Raw genomic sequence first — 21,777 nt, 5'->3', positions numbered from 1 at the left:
TGCACACGTAATCATTATGTGTGCAAACCCTTGCACAGGTAATCATGACGTGTTCGAACGCGTGCACACGTAATCATGATGTGTGCGGACGCCTGTACTCATGGAACAGATTTCTTGTCCCGAAGATGTTCTCTTAATACGGTATTAGAATATATTTTGCTCTTTTAAGAAATAATAATAAAAAAAGAAAATCAATTGATACATGATAGATCATAAATTATTAACTTCGGATCAGACAATCGAAATTCAAATTTTGCTTATTTAATTTACTATTATTTCACTTTACTAAAAAGTTTCTAAATTTTCACTTGTAAATTTCAGAAGCCTATGTATATAATTTACAAACGGTATTACTTAATGCCTGTAAATTTACAAGGAAATAGTTTTTGTTCCATTTTCCAAATCAAAGCTAAAGCTATTAAATGTTAATAACTTAGTTTTTAAGGCGGGTACAACATAACAATAGTACAAATATACAATTTTACTCTCAAAGATTATTATGGATAATTTCTTAATTCAACAGAATGCATATCCCGATCGTCAAATTAATATGAATGTACGATATTCACTCCAACATTGTTTATTTTTAACATTTAATCTAGATTTATTAGAATCTTTAATCATACGAACATGCTTTATCTGAATTAGACCTCAGAGTGGGCCTGTGATTCTAGAAGCGTTAAAATTATAAAGAGGATGGACTGATAATTCAATTGGTAACAGAGTGATGCTGGAAACCGGGCGTACACGAGAGCTCTCTGCTTAATAATTTTTGCGTATACCGTAACTGCTCGAATAAACGCCGCTCTCGAGCGACGTACCAATCCTGATTTTTTTTAGCTAAGCGCTGCTCTCGAATAAGTGCTCTGTGTGTAATGAAAAACAGGGTTTTAGTCTATTTACGATGATGTAGGACGAATTACGGGCCTACTGAACTACGGGAATACGTGAGGTAACATGGGAACGGGCATGGAAGCGCCACACCAATATTTTTTCTCTCGAATAAGCGTTGCACTGAAGCCTCCAAAAATAGTGTAAGCGCCGCGGCGCTTATATTCGAGCATTTTCTAGAAAACACCTTGTTTATTATGGTCGTGCTTAAACACGTAATAGCACTAATAGCACGCTTAAGTTATACACGTATATTTGCAGGCTACGTTTATGCTTGAAACATACGGATGTCAGACGTTTTAAGTTTTGACAGTAAGTGCAAGAAAGAAAAAGTCCGAATATTAAAGCGCCACTATATGTAAACACGAGCGATTGGCATTCCTGGCACAATGACGAAACACGATAGATATTTCGTACAATGAGCCTTTCCAAAGTGTCAATACAATTTAGGCTACGTTCAGACCTGAGAGATACGCAAGGCGTATCTAACGCCGGGCCTACGTTAATCCATGGCGTAACTAGCGAGATGTCCAGACTGTGCGATTAACGATCGCTAGCGTAAGTATTCACGCGAAATATTCGTATTCGTAATCCGCTCATTTTCTTTTTCTGGGACCTTAACAACGGGTGGAGCATAGCGAGAAAGTTCATTAGAGCTACGAATGCAGACACATTTGTATATCTACCGCACACAAGCGCTATCGTGCTTATACGCCAAATGAATGAAATGGACTTTAGCGTAAACAGGTAGCTCTCGCGTGCTCCGAGCTTTGTAGAATGCACCTGATACAATAACCAACACCAAGAAAAGGTTCAAGAGTGCAGCTAAAAATACAAACTATCATATTAGTAAACGTAGTTAAATATGAATAACATTTGCATTAAGCTTTGAGGAAACAATAATAAATCTTGGTTCACAGTAGCAACACTTCTACGCCTGTCGCCACCACCACTCTTTCAGTGTGAACCACGCGTACTGACGCAATGCGACCCCCGGCAGTAGGCGCATGATGCCACAGCCTCACAGGGAATGAAGCCGTGGAACAGCCGCGTCTGATGTCTAGTGTGAACCAAGACTTATCAATAGAGCATCCACTAGTAGTTACCATTTTCACAGTTTGTTCCTGAATAGCCAGTTAAGCAATCACAGAAATAGAACGATGTTTCAGCTTGTTGCGAAAAGTAGCATGTTCCACCGTTCTGACACGGGTTGGAATCGCAGGGCGGCGGTTCAGTAGTTGTTTCGCAGTTAAAACCAGTATAACCAGTAAGACAGGAGCAAGAATATGTAGAGCTAGACGGAATGCAAGTTCCACCATTCTGGCATGGATTTACTGCGCAAAGACCTATAGCGGACCAAGAAGCAATTATACTGTGGCATCACTGGTGTATATATAATAGGCCTATTTAGGCCAGGTAAGCTGCATGGTTGATACCAAGATACTACTCAGGCCTACTGATTTCTAAATGTTTCTTGTAAATAACAATAGAGTTTGAACTGAAATAAGTGCATTACCGGTATAGTAGACAGATATGGTAGTAGATAGCCGAGAAATAGTTACCATATAGTATAGGCTATATAAATATACATATACATATTATAACATAGGGTACTAGCTGATAAACATAAATACAATATTAGCTGATAAAGTGCTCAATTCCACACTATAGAGCATGTAATAGTATATTTATACGCTTGCTTGCTTGATTGGTGGGTTAGACAGTCGACCAATCACTAGACGGAATGCAAGTTCCACCATTCTGGCATGGATTTACTGCGCAAAGACCTATAGCGGACCAAGAAGCAATTATACTGGGGCATCACCTGTGTATATATAATAGGCCTTTTTAGGCCAGGTAAGCTGCATGGTTGATACCAAGATACTACTCAGGCCTACTGCATTTCATTTTAAAAGATGTTTCATTCCAAAAGAACAGACATTCAGTGTTAAGTATGTTACATCAAGTGTAACTTCACTTGAACTTACAAGAAATAATCCATGTGTGTATTTGTGTCAGGCTAATAGACAGATGATTAGTCAATTGTAGTGTTTACCATGATGGCAACCAAGATAACAAGAAACGTTACAAATGATGGCCCAGAAACATTATTTCCAATTATAGGTACAAGTAAGCTAATGTGAAAGAATCAGTTTCAGTGTAGTGTTAAATCTTGGTATTTGTTGGTTTTAAGTTGATAATTGTTTCCATCATATTTTTTCCATATAGGCCCAAATACTTAATATAATCAAACTATTCAGTGTTCCATTCGTTTCCATTTACTTGGAAGAAGCACCCGTAGAAACCAGTGACAAGTTGGTTTTAATATAAAATATAAAATAGGCCTAAATAAAAATTAAAAAAAAAAACAACCAGCTTCAAAAGTAAAGAGTCACGAAAATTTCTAAAGGTTTCTTGTAAATAGAGTTTGAACTGAAATATGTGCATTATAGTAGACAGATATGGTAGTAGATAGCCGAGAAATAGTTACCATATAGTATAGGCTATATAAATATACATATACATATTATAACATAGGGTACTAGCTGATAAACATAAATACAATATTAGCTGATAAAGTGCTCAATTCCACACTATAGAGCATGTAATAGTATATTTATACGCTTGCTTGGTGGGTTAGACAGTCGACCAATCACTTACCAGTAACAGTCTGACAAATGTTGCCAGTGTATCCCGAAGGACAAGTACATTGATATGTGCTGCCAGTTATAGAACATGCTCCTCCATTTAGGCAAGGGCTTGGATTACATGGAGTTGCTATAGAAAAGAAAAACTTTTATTCTATTATTTTTTTATTACGATGCAATAATCAAATTACTTCCTCGTTTAAAATTACAATGCTGTAAAAACTAATTAATAGCAATAAAAAGAATATGAATATGAATTTATAACAAAGCAAGTAAAACTCGTACATATGTAATTATTAGTGATTTTGTGGAATACATAATTTGAATTATGTGTGCACACTCGTGCACACGTACGCGTGCACACGTAATAATTATGTGTTCAAATTCGTGCACACGTAATCATTATGTGTGCAAACCCTTGCACAGGTAATCATGACGTGTTCGAACGCGTGCACACGTAATCATGATGTGTGCGGACGCCTGCACACACGTAATCATTAGGGCCTATATGTGCAATTTTGTGCATATTTAATCATTATGTGTGCAAACTCGTACACACGTAACCATGAATAAAACTCACCTCCAGGGGTTTCACAGTTATATCCACCATATCCAGCAGCACAGGTACATACATACCAAATTCCAGATATCTGGCACGTGCCACCATTCAAACAAGGAGCGACAGTGATGCAATAATTATCGGAGCCTAGAACGAAAAATCAAATTTGGAGGGGTGATTTTTATCTGGTTAGTTGTTCGGAACAGAGCCCATATTATCTCAAAAAATAAGAATATTAGTATTAGCCAACTTTGCATGATACCGATACAAGCATACGTATCGTATTACATTTCAGCTGTCTGCATCGATCCTAGTATTTTAAAAAGAGTAGACTTATACTGTAAAGATTTTATAGTATTGCTTGAAAAAAAAAAAACTACATACGTGTTTGGCAGTTTGTTCCTTCAAATCCAGTTGTGCAGCTACAGGCGTATACTGTACCCGGTTGACCACTGGAAGAGCATGTTCCACCGTTCTCACATGGGTTCGCATTACAAGGATTGTCCACTAAAAAAAGGAAAATTGATTAACATCAATTTAATCAGTAAAACAAAACAACACGTTAGAGGCCATATGTGTATACTTCTGTCAGTTTAGCTATCGAGAGATAACGTGTCTTAATACTATTCCTTTCAATATGTAATTAGGTAGTACGTGTTGTAATTGTGATTTAATTTTCATTAATATTTTCTATACAAAATTAATTTGACAACTGCAGTGGCACATACGTGCCACGGCAAAACTTTCAAAACATCAAGGCAAAAGTATTACGGCAGCTTATGAAATGTCACCACTGAACTTTCAAATACCACGACAGAGTGATTTGCTAACTTTTTTTCGTTTCCCATGACTACTATAGGCCTACTAATTTTTAATGCTCAATTTTCAACTCGATACTAGACATTTTAAACGTTTTGCACTAATGTTTTGAAAGTTGTTTTGAAGCAAGAATGAATGTTTTGGCGTAATACGTAGGCCTCTATGGTTCACCGTCGTTGATAATATACTATATTATTATTAATATTCTTAACCTCTGATTCCTGTTGTGGATATCAATAAGTTGTGTTCTTTGGAACATTGGAATTAATAAATCTTTTAGTAGAGCGTTCGATCGCAACCAAAACGTGACTCCGGACAAATTCCATCGTCCTAAATTGTTTTCTAAGGCGCAGTGTTCTTATCTTTTTGCTGATTTCAGGCTCAAAATGTTCTTATTTTGTTCTTATTGTACACATTTTTCAAAAATAGAAAATTATTATTGTACAACAGTATTCTGTACTGCATTGTAGAGGATATTACATAGTCACTCCTACTTCACATGGTACAGATAAAATTATTTTAAAGCATTTTCAGCCTCAGTTTTCTTATACAATGTGTTTTTTTATTTTTAAAGTGTATTGTGTTACTACTTTCTCTTACCATTTGCACAGTTGGTACCGGTGTATCCAGGAAGACAGTCGCAAAGGTAATGGTATCCACTCTCAGTACATGTTCCTACTCCACAGGTTGTGGCGGAACACACCGCTGTAGAATAATTAGAATAATAATAATAATAATAATAATAATAATAATAATAATAATAATAATAATAATAATAATTATTATTATTATTATTAAATAATAATAATAATAATAATAATAATAATAATAATAATAATAATAATAATAATAATAATAATAATAATAATAATAATAATAATATACAGATTATTAGTTCCTCTCTTTCTCTTTCTCTCCGAAGTCTCAATTGTTCGGTACTGTCACATTTACATTATGTCGACCTATCCAACAATCAGAACTAGTAGAAACTTTCAGAATTTTATCATTACAGTACTAATTTTTGATAGCAACAGCGATTATTACCATTAATAATGTATATTATTTTTATTAGGCCTACTATTTATCAATAATATCATCATCATCATCATCATCCTCATCATCATCATCATCATCATCATCATCATCATCATCATTATTTCTATGGATGAATAAAATTGAATCTGTTTTATTAATATTATTATTATTATTATTATTATTATTATTATTATTATTATCATCATTATTATTACCTGTATTAATATTATTATTATTACTAATATTACTACTATCATCATCTAACATTATGAATTGCATTATTACGATTCTCCCTCTAATAAAGAACACATTTGGGACAGGTGTCAAAATGATGTAAGATATGTATTATTTGGGGCTACAGAACAGTTTATTCTTAATTGGAGGTGGTCTTACATTGGAGGGGACTTTAATTAGACGGAGACATGTATTATTATTATTATCATCATCAATATCATTATCCATCTTATTATTAGTAGCACTATTATTACTACAGTACGGTACTAATAATATGCTATCATTCGTCCTACTAGTCCTTCTCATTATCATTATGGTCATCATCATCATCATCACCACCACCACCACCGCTACCACCATCATCAACATTATTAATCATATTTTTACACAAATTGGGTTTCAGTGTTTTTGATATAAAGTTTAATACATAATACTTCCAGGGCAGTGGGAGCCGCGGCTCCCTCCCCCCGCACCCCATCTTTGTACGCAGTATTAAAATTTAAAAGCTTTCTTGCTAGCCAATAAAAATTCTTTCAAGTGATCACACAAAATGAATACTTCTAAATTATGTAAATATGCATCAGTACACGCTATACATAGGCCTACTATAATAACACATGGGCCTAAGCGTGATTTAAAAAAAAATCTTAAATCCATAAATCCTAGGATAGGCATTTTCAGATACAAAAATGTGATATTGTATCGTTCAGTTTGGATTTTATTCTTTTGCAAGCTCTATAAAGTTTTGTTTTAATACTACAGTACTATTAGTAATAATAGTAGTAGTAGTAATAATAATAATGATGACTATGATGATGATGATGGTGATAATAGATATAATAATATTAAGAAAATTGTGATAAAGGCGAAAAAGTAAGTTGTCATTGATCATTATTAGTTATTACAGTATAGTTAAAGCTTAGTAAGTTATAGTTGTCCTGGATATTAAGTAGATCTCTGTTAAAAAATGATGAGAAATTTGTTGGCGCTTCCTTTTAACTATATAATGATGATGTGATGATGATGAATTTTATTATATAAAAGTATCATTTCCGGCCATCTAGAGGTAATGTCTGGATCAACTCTTTCGAATTGAGTTATTATATAATTTTTGTTAGGCTTATTAATATTATTTATGATGCGTTTATTGCAATTTTCACTTTATCATCCCAAAACAGTCCCAAAAACCTTTAGAGCACTACTTTCCAGGGGCTTAGCCCCTGGACCTCCTCCCCGGGGCCCGACGTACCTCGCATAACGGCTCCCCTCTCCCCTTTTCAAAATCCTGGCTACGTCCCTGAATACTTCACAATAAGAAATGTTCTGAGTGGATTTAGCCTTCATGATACACGTTTATTAAATCTTTCAGTACTGAGGTCATCCAACAAGAAATTCATTAGATGTAGGCCTATCTTTAAAGGCAATTTTCTCTACAGTCTGTTTTCAGACATCTAAATTTATTAATGATTTTATTCCAACGGTCCACATCCCAGGAGCTTAATTGAATTAAAGAACAAATATAGCTTATATATTATTGTCATCTTACTAAATATATTAATAATTCATTTTTTGTGCTGTACAACAATACAAAGTCGACGATTCATGATCTACATACCTGCCGAGAATTGACACTGGTCACCGTATTGGCGACCTGGGCAATTTGAACACTGATATCCTCCTGCTGTAAGTGCTGTACATGTCCCTCCATTACATGGATCTGGAGTACACGTCGCATCAACTATTCAAATGCAAAAATAAATATATATTGAAGTGATACAAAGCAACCCTGCCACCGAGGCGGTGTGGTAAAGAGATTGAGATAAATATGGGGTCCTTGGTCTAAAATTCGATATGTACTGACTGAGAGTATCACGCCAGTTCGGCATAGTTTCACTTTTGTGAGGTTGCAAAATCTAGTCCCAATCTTATGTCCGAGAACAGTTCTTTTAGTGAGCTTTCGATTGCTTGACGACGGTTTAGTAAGAAAGTTTAAGTATAGTAGTAAAGTCATATGCGTATGCGAGAACGTTGAGTTCTCGTTGTTTTCTCTGGAGGACGCAGTTTGGCCAGAATCTACGTTGTGCGGAGATACAACGCAGAACCGGTCACGGATGAGTGAATCCGTTTAAGTTTTACGTCATTACGCAAAAATCGAAACTCCCTCTTTTATGAAAATCACGTGTTGTGCGCCCTTAATATTGATCTTAAAGGCCTAAATACTCGTAAGATAATTATTTCACTAGTATATACCCTATTCCACTAAAGATAAATGTTTTAAATGATCGAAGCTTTGGTTGTTTTTTACTCACCAGATTCACAGTTAGTTCCTGAAGTACCCAGACGGCAGTCACACACGTAATATGTCCCAGATGTTCGACAGGTTCCTCCGTTTTGACAGGGGTTAGTGTTACAGTAAGTGTTACCTGCGGGGTTGATGGCACGGATAATTGTGAAGAATTAAATATTAAAGAGACATTCATATTAAATTGCAGTACGGATTTAAAGATCAGAACTGAGAGCCCATTACGTACTAGTCGGTGGTGTGTATGTTTCACAGTTGGTTCCAGAGTAATCCTGTGGACAAGCACATGCGTAGGACGTCGTTCCAATATTCATGCAAGTCCCTCCGTTCTGACAAGGAGTGGCGTCGCAAGGAGTAGTGGTAGACGCTAAAATATAACAAGCAATGAATCAATCTAACGATAAACGACAACCACAACAATTATTTAAATTAAGATACATACCATGTACATGAATATTAATTGCTCTTAACATGTCAAAATTTCTAGAAACTTGCCAATAATTGTGAAATATACATCGAATTCATGCATTATAACATGATGTATGTATCAAAGTAAAGAGTACATTGAAGGGAAGTCACTATACGATGTGTATAAATGATTTATATATTGTTTCTAGTCGGTAAATTACATAATAATGATATAAGATAGAATATATTTTTATGACGTTTTGTTTATTTTCATGCTAGTCATTATATACGGTAATTTATAAATATTATTATTATTATTATTATAAACATTATTATTATTATTATTCGTATTATTATTATTATTATTATTATTATTATTATTATTATTATTATTATTATTATTAAAAAACGTTTATCAACAACATCAATATTTCAAGTTCTGTAGAACGGTACCGTAGTACCGTAAGTCATTCGTTAGGGGCGAGTTTGTTAGGGGACGAGTTGATAGGGTGAGAGGTTGTATGGGTGACTGTTTATAGTCAGTGGGCGAGTGTGTTAGGGGGCGAGAGTTTGAAAGGGCGAGTTTGTAGGTGGCGAGTTTGTTGAGGGGCGAGTTTGTGGGGAGCGAGTTTGTCAAGGGACGTGTTTGAAGGGGCGAGATTGCAAGGAAGGAGCGATTGCTAGGGGTGAGTTGACTGGGAACCCCTGTACGTGTGGCGTACTGTACTGGGTAATTTTGATAAGAATACATTACATATTGCACGCATGTGCAGGCAATATGTACTGTAATAACACAGCCTATTCAGTTTTCGGGGGTTTTTTTTGTTCTTGTTTTTCTTAGTTTTAGTTAAGATCGTTATTTTTCCTTCATATTCTTGTGTAGGCCTACTCTGTAAGGACGCACCACAGATTGTGAGTGCCACTGATACAAAGTTGTAGTGTCATTAAATAAATAAATTGTTTTAATTCATAAAGATATAATAGTACAACAGTGAGCGTCCTCCTCCTATAGCTGCGTTTAAAGTTCCTGTAGGCCTATAGAGAAAGTTGCGACATGAGCCTACAGGGGTCGTGAAACATAGGGGCAGTACAGGTTGTTTTTGGGGTAGTATGGCTTGTGAGGGCGCTAATAGGTTTTTTGTGTCAGTAAAGGTTGTGGGGTAGTTGTGGGGGCACTAGACATTGGGCACTATAGGTTGTAAGGGGCTAAACATTATATTTTTGAACAGATAATGTTCATTAATAGAGAACGCTATAAACTGCCGAAACTAGAGTTCCTATCCGAAAGTTTGCAACATGAGCGGTTCCAGATTTTTTCCCCGTACGCCACATTTGCATAAAACTCCACTCGGGCCGTCTCAGATCGACTCGACCGAATTCGACAGGATACTAAGTCTATTTTTAAGAACAAGAGAGCAGGCTCGGGCATGTGACGCAACTCTCTCTATATAGGAACCGCTATACCGTACTGCATACTAACTGTGTTCCCTTCCCTTTCTACACCCTTTAATGCAAGTCACAACAATACTTACAATCTTCACAGCTGAATCCCATGTATCCCTCAGGACACATGCACATATAGTACGTCCCTGACGTCATGCACGTCCCTCCATTCTGACATACCGATGGACTCTGAGCGCAATAATCAATAACTGTGAAATAAATTGGGATATATTGTTTTTTTGTTTTTTTTAAGTTAAGAATTGGTAACTTTTGGAAAGTATCTGTTATGTAAAATAAAATTAAATGACAACGCTTGTATTTTTGACGTTTTCTAGGGAAATATGTGGTCATGTGTATGGCTAGTTATTATTCGCAAATGCTATTCCTAAGAGAATAGATAAGGAAAATTCCATTTTGACACACTGCTTCTGTTACCTAGGAATAATCATCTTTATTAAATCTCAAATAAAATGAAACCCTATCAAAGCCAGGTCATACCTGTACAGACCGATGCAGGAAGACAACAAATATCATTTGTATTAAATTAGGTCTACTAGATTATATACAACTACCAGTAAAGGAAATAGAGTCAGGGCAATTCTTATATGTTTTGTAAAGTATTCTTTTTTTAACTCATGATAGAGGAATATTTTTGTAAGTTACATGATGCAGGATCAAAGAAATGTATTCAATAGTAATGACGTCCGGGTGGTCCATCTATCATAGTAAATAACATATTCTTTAATAAACTCTTATTTTGTTATGTAGCTATAAGCTATCTTACCCATCGTCTCAATCTCCCTGTTAACTATACAATAATAAATAGTTAAATTTCCACACACCACCTGCATCAGTGTAGATAATTGATTGTTTTTATCACTAGTTATATTACTTACAATACGGTACCATTTTGAAACCAATAGAAAAGGGTCGAGGTAAATTCCGATATACTTTCTAAAGCATTAAATTTAAAAATAATAACTAACAAATATCATTTGGTCCCGTTTGGTTCCGCTTGATCCATAATTAATTAATTACTCAATAATATGACATCCGATTCCGCAATCTAAATACCATTCTCTGTGAAAAAAAGTGTTGGTAGCCCAAGCTATACCATGGAGAAAATTAACTTACAATTTACTTTCTTACTCAGAATTTACAATATACTTTCAGAGCACAGTTCTACTAAATCACAACCAGATCTGCATTGCCAATCCCTCTGTTAACTATACAAAAACGCATCGTTCCATTGCCCTTCATATCACTGAATAACGTAACACCATGATTGGTTCTAAATTTAGGACAATGCATTAATAGAATACGTAAGCTTTTATTTGGCAGGATCGCCTGACTTATTTCAATAATAGAAATAACAAAGCTATCGTGTCAAGGTGTAATCAGAACGAATAGCTAACGCGTTTTAATAAATGGAAAAACATACAATACAAGGTCCGGCCACCACAAAACGCGTGTTAGCGAACCGCGGTGAACCATAGTTAGATTGGATTTGGTATGAAATTAAACAAATCCTCATCAATGAGTTGATGATTAGAAATAATACAAACGTATATCTGCAGGGGTAAAATAACCTTATTAACTTTTATGTGAAAAAATGCCAACCTGCGATTATGGTCTAGTGGTGGGTGAGGCCTGAGCCATATTAACATAATTTAAATATGATTTTTGTATAGATAGGCATAGACCTACAATATCATTACAATCTTAATAGAATGTTTATAGGTCTAATCTATATAATTATGAATAACTATCTAAATCATAACAACTAATAAATAAACTATCTAGTTTAAAACACTGCACCGTAAAAATGCTTACTCTGTTAACAAGTTATACTTTTATTTCAAAATAAGGCCACTTTCAATTCAAGAAAATTACCTTAAATAATACTATTAAATAAGTAGGCTTATCATTTAAATGCAAGAACATTCCAATAGTAAAAAGTTTGGAAATCATTAAAACTATTTCTATTCAATCTGGTTTTTTTTTTTAAATTAATTTATTTTGTGTGGGTGGTAGGCCTATATCTTTCAATATAATAAGCCTATTCATTATCATTGTAAACCTAAAAATGTTAATGACTAGTTTTAAAACACCATAAAACGGAATTAGGCCTACTTTGATGTAGACCGAACGATGAAAACCCACTTCCCCATAAAATTTAAAGAATGGCAAGCATGTAGTAGAAAATCTATCGATCCTACGTTTCCTATAGCAAAATATTTAGAGCTATACTTGTGATTTTACACCCAAGGTCTTTCAGAAATATTCCCAAATTTCAATTTAGGTCACGTCAGGTTTGTTGTATTTTCACTGGTTTGTGTTTGTGTTTGACCCGAACTTCACTCCATTTGGCAATTAATTCATAAAGCTTTTAAGTTACAGATTAACAAGGGACAATTACACTCCTTACGGAAAGGATTAACTTTACTATGCCGCTAAAAATAAAGCGTTTACCAACAATGAAAAGTTCTAGCACTTCAACGGGGATTCAATGGGTGACCGTTATATGACCACAAATGTCCAAGAGTTGCTAGCTATTGGGTTTACAACAACCGTATGATTACCCTGGAAGAGGAACTGAAGCGTGGTTAGCAGATTATCGATAAACCTCCAACAAACTAAGTTTTTGGCAAATATTCACAATAGTCAATTGTAAAAAATGGCACTTAAAAAGACCTTTCCTGTAACTGTTGGATCTGATTGTCGAAAATAGTTCATAATAAAACCCAAGGTATTTACCTCCTCGGGTGTCGTGAGGTAATTGTGAACTTCATTAAAAAAATAACAAACTGCGAACTATACAGACATCCAACTCCAATTGTCAAAGGAAACAATGCGTAGTACCTGGTACGATTGGAACAAAATGGGCGGTATTGTAACCGCATGGTACGAGGATAAACGGTTATTCGAATTCCACGCATATTCAGACGATTTTACTACTACAGTATTGTATTCTTATGTACTTTACTCTTATGAATCTATTAATACATATATCACGTTTTGGAAACTTGCACTCCTAACAATAATCAGTAAATATTTTGGCTAGTAATTATTACAATGATGGAAACCATTCAGTAGGCCTAATAGTATTTAAGTGAGTTTTTTTTAAAGATGACTTACAGTAAAACAACACTTACATTTAGAGTTTAGAGAATAATTGTTCAGTATAAGGTGATTGAAAGTATGATAAATCTTATTAACAAATGCCTCTACAGCAATTTTTTATTCTGAGTAATGCCTACTTTTGATGAAAAAAAAAAGATTTAATCTAATGGAATCCGATTAGAATGAAATGAATATAATGTAAGTATTGTCGAAGTATATCGGTATTTTCACAATACTTTGCTTATCAAAGTTTCGTGTAGTTCAAATGATAATTATATTCAGATAAGTTTAGCTCTTTTTTGGTTCATTCAAATTAACAGTATAACCTACTCAAATGCAATAGGTTACCAAATAACATTAAAAGGTTAAAGTAACAATACTAACTTCTTGGGGTAATTAGCACGCACTTAAAAAAAATGTAGGCCTATTCTGTATAATTCTAGCATTGCCGGAATCACTATTCACCCTAATGAAATAATCTGATATGATAACCTTCACCAAACATCTAATAGAAGATTCTGATTAGGGGATTGTGACTGGTGCTGTCACCAGTATAGAAGTGTATCATCATTTTATTTGTCACCAAAATTGCCTTATCAGAGCATTTAGGTAGAATCGGTCGCATTATTGTCCATCCACATTTGTCATAATGAATAAGCACATGTTCAGGCTCGTATCCAGGGGGGTGGGGGTATGGTTCGGGAGAATCCCCTTTCTAGCAAACCCCTCTCTTTTCGGGCGAAACCCCCTCAGTTTAAATTTCCCAAATAAGTCCTCCAACCCCAAGCAGACTCACCCAGACACAGACATTTTCAAACATATATGCTTTTATAGCATTATTTAGACCCCCAAAAAAACACAAAAATCCTCTTGCTTTTGGGGTCTCGCGGACCCCACCGGGGCTTCGACTGTGAACCTCACGCCCAGAACCTGTGGACCCCACGCCCAGAACCCCCCCCCCCCGCTTGGAAGAACCTGGCTACGGGCCTGATGTTATATACAACATAAAAATATTAAACTATAAACCATTATTCTAAAGGTTTCAATTCCAATTGAATGTTAATAATTATGATAATGATGTTTATCGAAATGAATCTGAAACCTCCTAACTCTCACATTTTGTTTGTCAGACCCAAATTTTTTATCAGAAATTGTCTGGAAATTCAGCCATTGGTGAGTGGAATTGTAACTTAGTGTTTACGATGGTTGCCTTCCACTTATAGGGTAATTATAATGATGTCATGAAATGCCTATGACTAAAACAAATGCATTTTCTTAGTCCCTCAGTTTGTGTTGATCAGTGTGTTTATGTTTGTAATTGAAAAGAAAATTGCAAGTTATTATACGTCAGTAAATCTGTCTTTGATAAATAATAAATCTTTGATCTAGGCCTATGTTCTTACATAAAAGTAAAAATGAGTAGAAAAATGTTTCGATTTACTTAAGAAATGTCGATGAAACACTGCCTATTGATAAATTCTGATAATGTACGTGGCTACCGCATTTGTTGAGTAAATAAATATTTTAAAGGACATTTCGAGCATTAAACAAACATCATAGAAACATATTAATTGTTATTATTATCTAAACACATATGCCTCTTCCATATGAATTATAAGAAAATAGACTCAGAAACATGGATATAGTGATCTGTATTCAGGGGCCCAGATTCAGCTCCAGGGGCCGAATTTACTATGCAATTTCTGGACAGAACCTGGTTGAAATGCTTCCGCATTTGAAGGATCTTGTTTAACCGTGACAAGATCACAGATAGGACTGCGAATTGTTAAAATCATAATAAAACTTTTGTAAAAGTATTGTTAGATAGGAAGTCGTTATGGTTAGGGTATTCTATTCCAAGAGATAAAACTGTAAGTGGCTAATCCAAAAAGAGCGATTCATATAATATTATAAACATTATCAGTGGACTCTTTTATTGAACAATTATTGGCGGTTAAGATGCTTGCCTTCCAATCCCATGGTTTAGCCAGGCGAGAATTCGCATAATAATGAACCGTAGGAAACGTGTTTCAAAACATTGCTCACAAAATGTACGCTCGCTCACAGCGTACGTAATTGAATTCTGATTGGTCATTTCATCACCCGAAGTCAATGCAAGTCCCACCGCAAGGATTGAAGCCCGGCTTTAGAAAAGTTAAACACGGTAGCACGCCAGGCCTAGTTACTATAGGAACACAGCCCGGATTGAGATAAGCCAAGATGTGTATAAGAGACAGGTGCGCCGCCTCCCCTAGATACGCCACTGTCTACAAGTAGGACAGTGATATATCCGCTATTGATAATCCTTGGTGCATGTGTTGTGTTTTTAAATAAATAAATAAATAAAATAAATAAAGAAATAAGAAATTTTAAAAAAATGCATTACATGTTGTGAACGATGTAGACTACTGGTAATCGTTGGTATATCGTAAACGCGCCAATAACCTTAGCGAACTTTAAAAGGGCGTGTCGAAATTATACGTCGTAATGTATGAAATCGAACGTTGTCTGAACTTGTACCGCAGCGTTCTACATACAAAATATTAACACAAGCCTAAATCGTTTATATATACACTAAGCAGTGTTTATACTGAGTATAGAAGTGTTTAGTTAACCGACTAAACAATGTGGTATTGTTGTCAATTTAGCGCATTCTGTTAAGAATTACTATAGAACTTATTACTTTTATGTCAGCACTACTTGGTGCGGTTTATGTATTTCACAGTCGTTGAAACTAAACAGGAGAAACGGTTTTAACACCGCTAAACGATGGATTATCAACATGACAACAAATCAAAACCTGCTGCGAGAGTCGAGATGAAAATACGGTAGTGTACTCAATCATGGAGGAAATATATTAAGACTCAATATAGAGCAACTTTGAGGTTATACGAGAAACAAAATTAGTTCTTTAACGATCTTCCAATACCTCCCAAATACATTGAGTGACTGTTAATAAAATAAAATGCAAAAAAATACCCTGAAAAACTTGTATTCCATATCTTTGGGCGTGTCACAAAACACTTGTTACCCTCTTTATTTTCACTTCGGAACAGTATTATTTATAAGCACGCTTTCTTTCTGATTTCTTACATACTGGAAAATTTAATTATGTTTATCGCTAGGCATAAGCATGTTTTTGTTTTTTTGTGATCAAATTTACGGTTAATTACTTTCAGAAAAATAGGCATATCGTTGTTCAATTACTATTCAGAAAATTGTTGAACGCTATCCAACGCATCATTTTAAAATATCTATTCAATATCTATTTAAAAGGAAAGAGTCGCCTAAGAACCGAAGTAGGTCTGCATCCACTGGTAAACTTCCCTGTTTCTCTTTTCTCATCGTTTCCACTGAAGTGAATTTAATCACTCGAATACCGTATCATTGGACTTCAGATAAGCAAAAATAAACATAATATCTAAATATTTTGGCTTATTTAATAAGAAAATATCTAATTTCAAGCCTACCTTGGCCGCTTACTGCCACGAAAAGGGCAATCAAAAACACAACCCCAGCTTGTCGAAACATATTTGTTTATCTGAAGAGGAAGTTGTGACCGAACTTCACCGTGGGTATCAACGTGGCTCTGCAAGGCTACAATGCCAACTTGTCTTTTATAAGTAAACTACCGGCTTTTGTTTGAGGCTTTTCTTATAGCGACAAAGGACACAGAGCTCTATGAATAGATGTATTAAGCATATATAATGTGACGTTTTCCAGTTTGGTCACGGTGAATGAGCAATAGGTACACAAATGTTTTTCAATAGGTTCATCGATCAAGTACCAGTTTGTGATATATTATAGCTGTCTTCATCAATATGCATAAATGTATACGGTTTAGTTAAAAAGTTTGCCGCAAGAACACTTATCGACCGGTGCGCCATTATTGAATACAAAAAGTCAATTGAGGTTCTACAATAACAAACTATTACACAGACGTAGAGGTTATAACCAATACCTGTCGTATAATATCAAGTTTTGTCATTATAAATACATACATACGCACAAAAATATTGTCAACTTCGGCATTTCAATTGACTTAACTAGATTGTTATACCAGATAATAAAGATTATTGAAACACTTCAGTGACTGAAAGCGATTTTATCATTTTTACCATTTTCCAGTAAAATTATGGGTAAAAACTAGATAAAATGCACAAATTTCTGTGTTGTGCTTAATAGTCTATATATTTCTTCAAAAGCTTATGAATTTTATTTCTGTTAATTTTATGTGACAAATCTTTAATGTTTCAGGTGTTTTGGAGGTTCTTTAGATCTAATGTCGGAGCAGGAATGCCTAAGAAGCTGAACCTATGTTGACGTAGCACATTGTTGCTTAATAGGCCTATCAGAACAACCTGCTTCTATTAGCTCAGCCTTACCATGGATATTCTATGGATATTCTGGATTAAGGTTTTGAATAAGTTAACCCGTACCGGTAGTTCAACAGTAAAAAGGATTTGCGACTATTGTTACAAAATTGTCATTTTTCGTTTGTCGTTTTCTAACCACAATAATTCTATTCGATTTACCCCAAAAAATACACAACTCACCTATATAGGCCTATATATATACACATATATATACATATATATACATATATATATACATATATATATATACATATAATACATCTTAAATATACAAGGCCCTTGGACTTACTAAAGCAGTACCCGTGGCTTAGCATCTATAGACCAATGGCTGCCACAGTCACGGGAATACTGGCACTACTTCCCGCCCGCTTCAGACAATCTTTTGTTTCAAATATATTTAATGGAATGTAAAAAGGATGTGTGTTAGTTGAGTTTACATTAGACCGGAACAGATTTCTCAAAATCTGTTTTGAACTGATATAAATATATCTTGTATCTTGTATTCCAATAGTGAAGTTTGGGTGTTATACAATGTCTTTTTGAATCGTTACTGGCGCTTGTAACCTTGAGACTTTGACATCCACCGTTTCGTTAAAAAACCTCCAGATTAGTAACAATATAAATAACAAAAAGGCGACCAATGCAGGAAGCTAACTATTGATGCATATTATTTATGTATTATGAATCTTAATGTCATTCCTACCGATGACTTCAGGTTCCCCCACAGTATATAAACACTGTTTATCAATAGCTGGTGTTATGCAACTACAATTACTTTGTTAATAAAGTATTATAGAAGTACCGTACCTTGTACTCCATTTTGCATTATATACCTATCCACTGTTTACATTACCATGTTTTTATATCTACAATGCTTTAATAGACGACATTGTTTCCGTATTTGAACTGGTTTACATGCCCATTTAAACTATTACTTCTTAAGGACAGGGAACTTCCCAAGCAATATTAAGTAGCAGAAACCGAGGAATCGTGAAAGTAGAACAGGTTAAGCAAAGCGGTGGCTGATACTATTTTTTCAAACCCCTGGCGGTCATAGTGTTAAGCAAACAAGTCTTTATTTGGTTTTGAAAAGAGTTTGAAAATGGCAAAACATGGGAGAAAATACTGTACTAAAGACTCACATTCCGGCCTATACCAAAGAAATGAAACCTTCAAATTTTCTGACGACGTGTTGTATAGAAGATGAGAATGTGATAGCAAACGGTTTTCAAAGAAACAAAATATAGTGAAGAAAATATGAGAATGAAAATGATTGTTCCTCCATTCGATTGATATTGATGAATTATTGGAAGATTGTAGGCCTGCTTACCTCCAGTATCTTGTGTTTCACAATTAGTGCCTGTGTATCCAGACTGACACACGCAGGTGTATCCAGTTGTACTACCAACGCACAATCCACCATTCTGGCATGGACTATTTGCACAATAATCCGTCACCACTAGAATTATATAAATAAACAAAGTTACTACAATGATATGCTTTTTTTAATTTCCTAAAATTTGCGAAACAACTTTTTGTCCAGTTACTTTAGTTGCCATAGTACTACTATTTCTTACCTGTTCCACAGTTAACGCCTGTGTATCCAGTTGCACAAATACAGGTGTATCCATTGGTTCCGTCGATGCATGCTCCACCGTTCAAACATGGGCTACTAGAACATTCATTGGCTCCTTAAATAAAAAAAAAAAGGGATACCATACCAATTAAGTAGGCATATGTTCGTATTATTAAATATTAAGATTGCATTATTAACACGTCAAAAAGATAATGACAGTTGAAATATAGAAAATTATCATTGGATAAACTGGGGTCCCAAATCTCCCGGAAATCGCGGGAGTTTTTCTGAAATCGGGACGGCCTTTCGCTCTCCCGCAAGCAAGCAAGAGTCTCCTGGAAATTAACCCATTAACTCAATATTTGCATGTTTTCACTACTTTATTATCAATTGTCTTTGTATAGTCATTGTCAATGTGTATCACAATGTACAGCAAAATAAAATTAAATCTTACGAAAGCTCATTAACCAGATCAGCGGCGGATAAGAGGGAAGACCCCATCTACAATTTTTTTTTCTAACAAATGGAGTGAAAAAGAAAATCATATTTAAATTTCAATCTGAGAGTGCCACTTCCGACCATCTAGAGTTGCCATAATCATATATTTTCTTACCTCAGCCCCAACCATGTTGGAGTTGAGGTGGTATAGACCCTACATTTATGAAAGCCCCTCCTTGCACCTTCTATTACGAATTCTCGCATCGTCACTGTGAGCAAAGTGAGCGAGTTGGCAGTTGCTCAAAATATATCGAAAGTGGTACCGAGGGCGAAGTTCCTAAAATCTATCTATTAATATGCAGAAAATACAGTACATATAATTTATTCCTCCCCGACGAATTGTGGATTTTTTCCCCGACGGGGCAAGGGATGGGAAAGCGCTCTCCGACAGGGGCCTGCCCCGCCCCCCCCCCCCCCCCCCCCCACAACCCAGAATTGACTTCTTCCAACTTGGTACCCCTGGATAAAACAAATTTTATAAAACAACTTACCAGTATCTACCGTTTCACAGTTAACACCTGAGAAACCAGATCCACAACTACAGGTGTATCCATTAACAACGTTATTACAGGTTGCACCGTTAATGCATGGGTTACTCGCACATTCATTGTTATCTAAATCAATGCAGAATGATGATTAATGACTTTGACAAACAGTAATCACGCCCATAGCCAGGGGGTTTTATGGTTCCCTCTTTTCTAGCGAAGCGACTCTTTTCTTGTCAACCCCCACCCCACTCATTTCCCGAACGAGTTCCCCAACCAAACTAATGCACTGCAGACCCACCCAGACTCAGACGTAATATTTTTCTCATGCTTTGAGCTTACCAGCAATAAATCAAATAAACACCTAATTCGTCATTTATTTGTTCACATTCCTTTTAATTGTACATTCATAGAATAACATATAACAATTTTAGAAGCTTCAAGTTTAATGACCGCGACTACTGCGATCCCTAACATGGATTATGTGAGCCACTTTACAGCGGCTCACATAAACATCGCAAACATACATCATTTTTGTTTTATAGTAATAAAATGTGTTGCTACAGTGTATATTGATATTGATTAAGCGATGAGGTTTTTCTGTCCTTTAATGTGATTTTATCCATTCCAATTCTCAGAAAATAATAATATCTTCCTTAAACATCTCCTGAAAATATGTGCAGACCCTTAAACATCTCCTGAAATTATGTGCAGACATTTTTCAAACAATAGCATTGTTTAGACCCATAAATCGCAAAAGTCGCTCTGGCTTTGAGCGTTTCGTCCTATCACCCCACCCAACCGGGGCTTCCCCCCTGGACCACATCGAAGACCGTGGGCGGCTCACGACCCCTGCATCTCACGCCCAGAGTACCCTTTTTGAAGGACCTGGCTAAGGGCCTGATAATGCTCTGGTATTGTGGGTGTAAGTAAGTAAGTAAATGGTATTGGGATGGTGTGAGTAAAGACCGTTATAGCTTTGAGAAACAGGTAACCATAGTTACTTCAGATCTGAAAAAGCTTCACTGTTAACTTAGAAAGACATTTTATCAGTAGAAAAGATATTAGCTAGAACGTCTAAGATCAATAGTTACCTGTTTCGCACCGAATTCCTGAAAATCCAGGTACACATGCGCAGGTGTACCCGTTGGTGACGTCAGTACATGTGGCTCCGTTTTCACATGGATTACTCGAACATTCATTAATTTCTATAAATTTGGAGATCAACGAAAACATCTGAGATAGAAATGTTTACCTTATAACCATGAAATTTAATTTAATGATAATAATAATTATAATAATAATGGAAATAATAATAATAATAATAATTATTATTATTATAATAATAATAAAACCGTATTTATATGTCGCCTATAATTG

General features: G+C 35.3%; 1 protein-coding gene across 6 annotated transcripts in view; it reads right to left on the bottom strand.

Annotated features, from left to right (window-relative positions):
- The window catches only part of LOC117101628 (fibropellin-1-like), a 32,085-nt gene that overhangs the window by 421 nt on the left and 9,887 nt on the right, over window positions 1-21,777 (bottom strand). For 2 of the 6 annotated variants that reach the window (XM_033241628.1, XM_033241629.1), the window contains 13 exons: window positions 21,492-21,605; window positions 20,404-20,526; window positions 19,416-19,529; window positions 19,169-19,297; window positions 10,429-10,548; window positions 8,718-8,855; window positions 8,496-8,609; window positions 7,802-7,924; window positions 5,518-5,622; window positions 4,483-4,605; window positions 4,120-4,245; window positions 3,553-3,669; window positions 1,998-2,237 (listed from right to left, as the gene is read on the bottom strand). In XM_033241628.1, coding sequence (XP_033097519.1) covers window positions 1,998-2,237; window positions 3,553-3,669; window positions 4,120-4,245; window positions 4,483-4,605; window positions 5,518-5,622; window positions 7,802-7,924; window positions 8,496-8,609; window positions 8,718-8,855; window positions 10,429-10,548; window positions 19,169-19,297; window positions 19,416-19,529; window positions 20,404-20,526; window positions 21,492-21,605 — 1,686 coding nt within the window. Of the gene's footprint in view, window positions 1-1,997; window positions 2,238-2,592; window positions 2,679-3,552; window positions 3,670-4,119; window positions 4,246-4,482; window positions 4,606-5,517; window positions 5,623-7,801; window positions 7,925-8,495; window positions 8,610-8,717; window positions 8,856-10,428; window positions 10,549-19,168; window positions 19,298-19,415; window positions 19,530-20,403; window positions 20,527-21,491; window positions 21,606-21,777 lie in introns of those variants that run through there. The other 4 variants (XM_033241630.1, XM_033241631.1, XM_033241634.1 and 1 more) reach the window with 3 other exon arrangements.

The sequence above is a fragment of the Anneissia japonica genome, unplaced genomic scaffold (genome assembly GCF_011630105.1).
Source record: "Anneissia japonica isolate Jap-2015-1 unplaced genomic scaffold, ASM1163010v1 scaffold1696_len571195_cov180, whole genome shotgun sequence".
Lineage (NCBI taxonomy): Eukaryota > Metazoa > Echinodermata > Crinoidea > Comatulida > Comatulidae > Anneissia > Anneissia japonica.
This window is presented reverse-complemented; position numbering and strand designations above follow the sequence as displayed.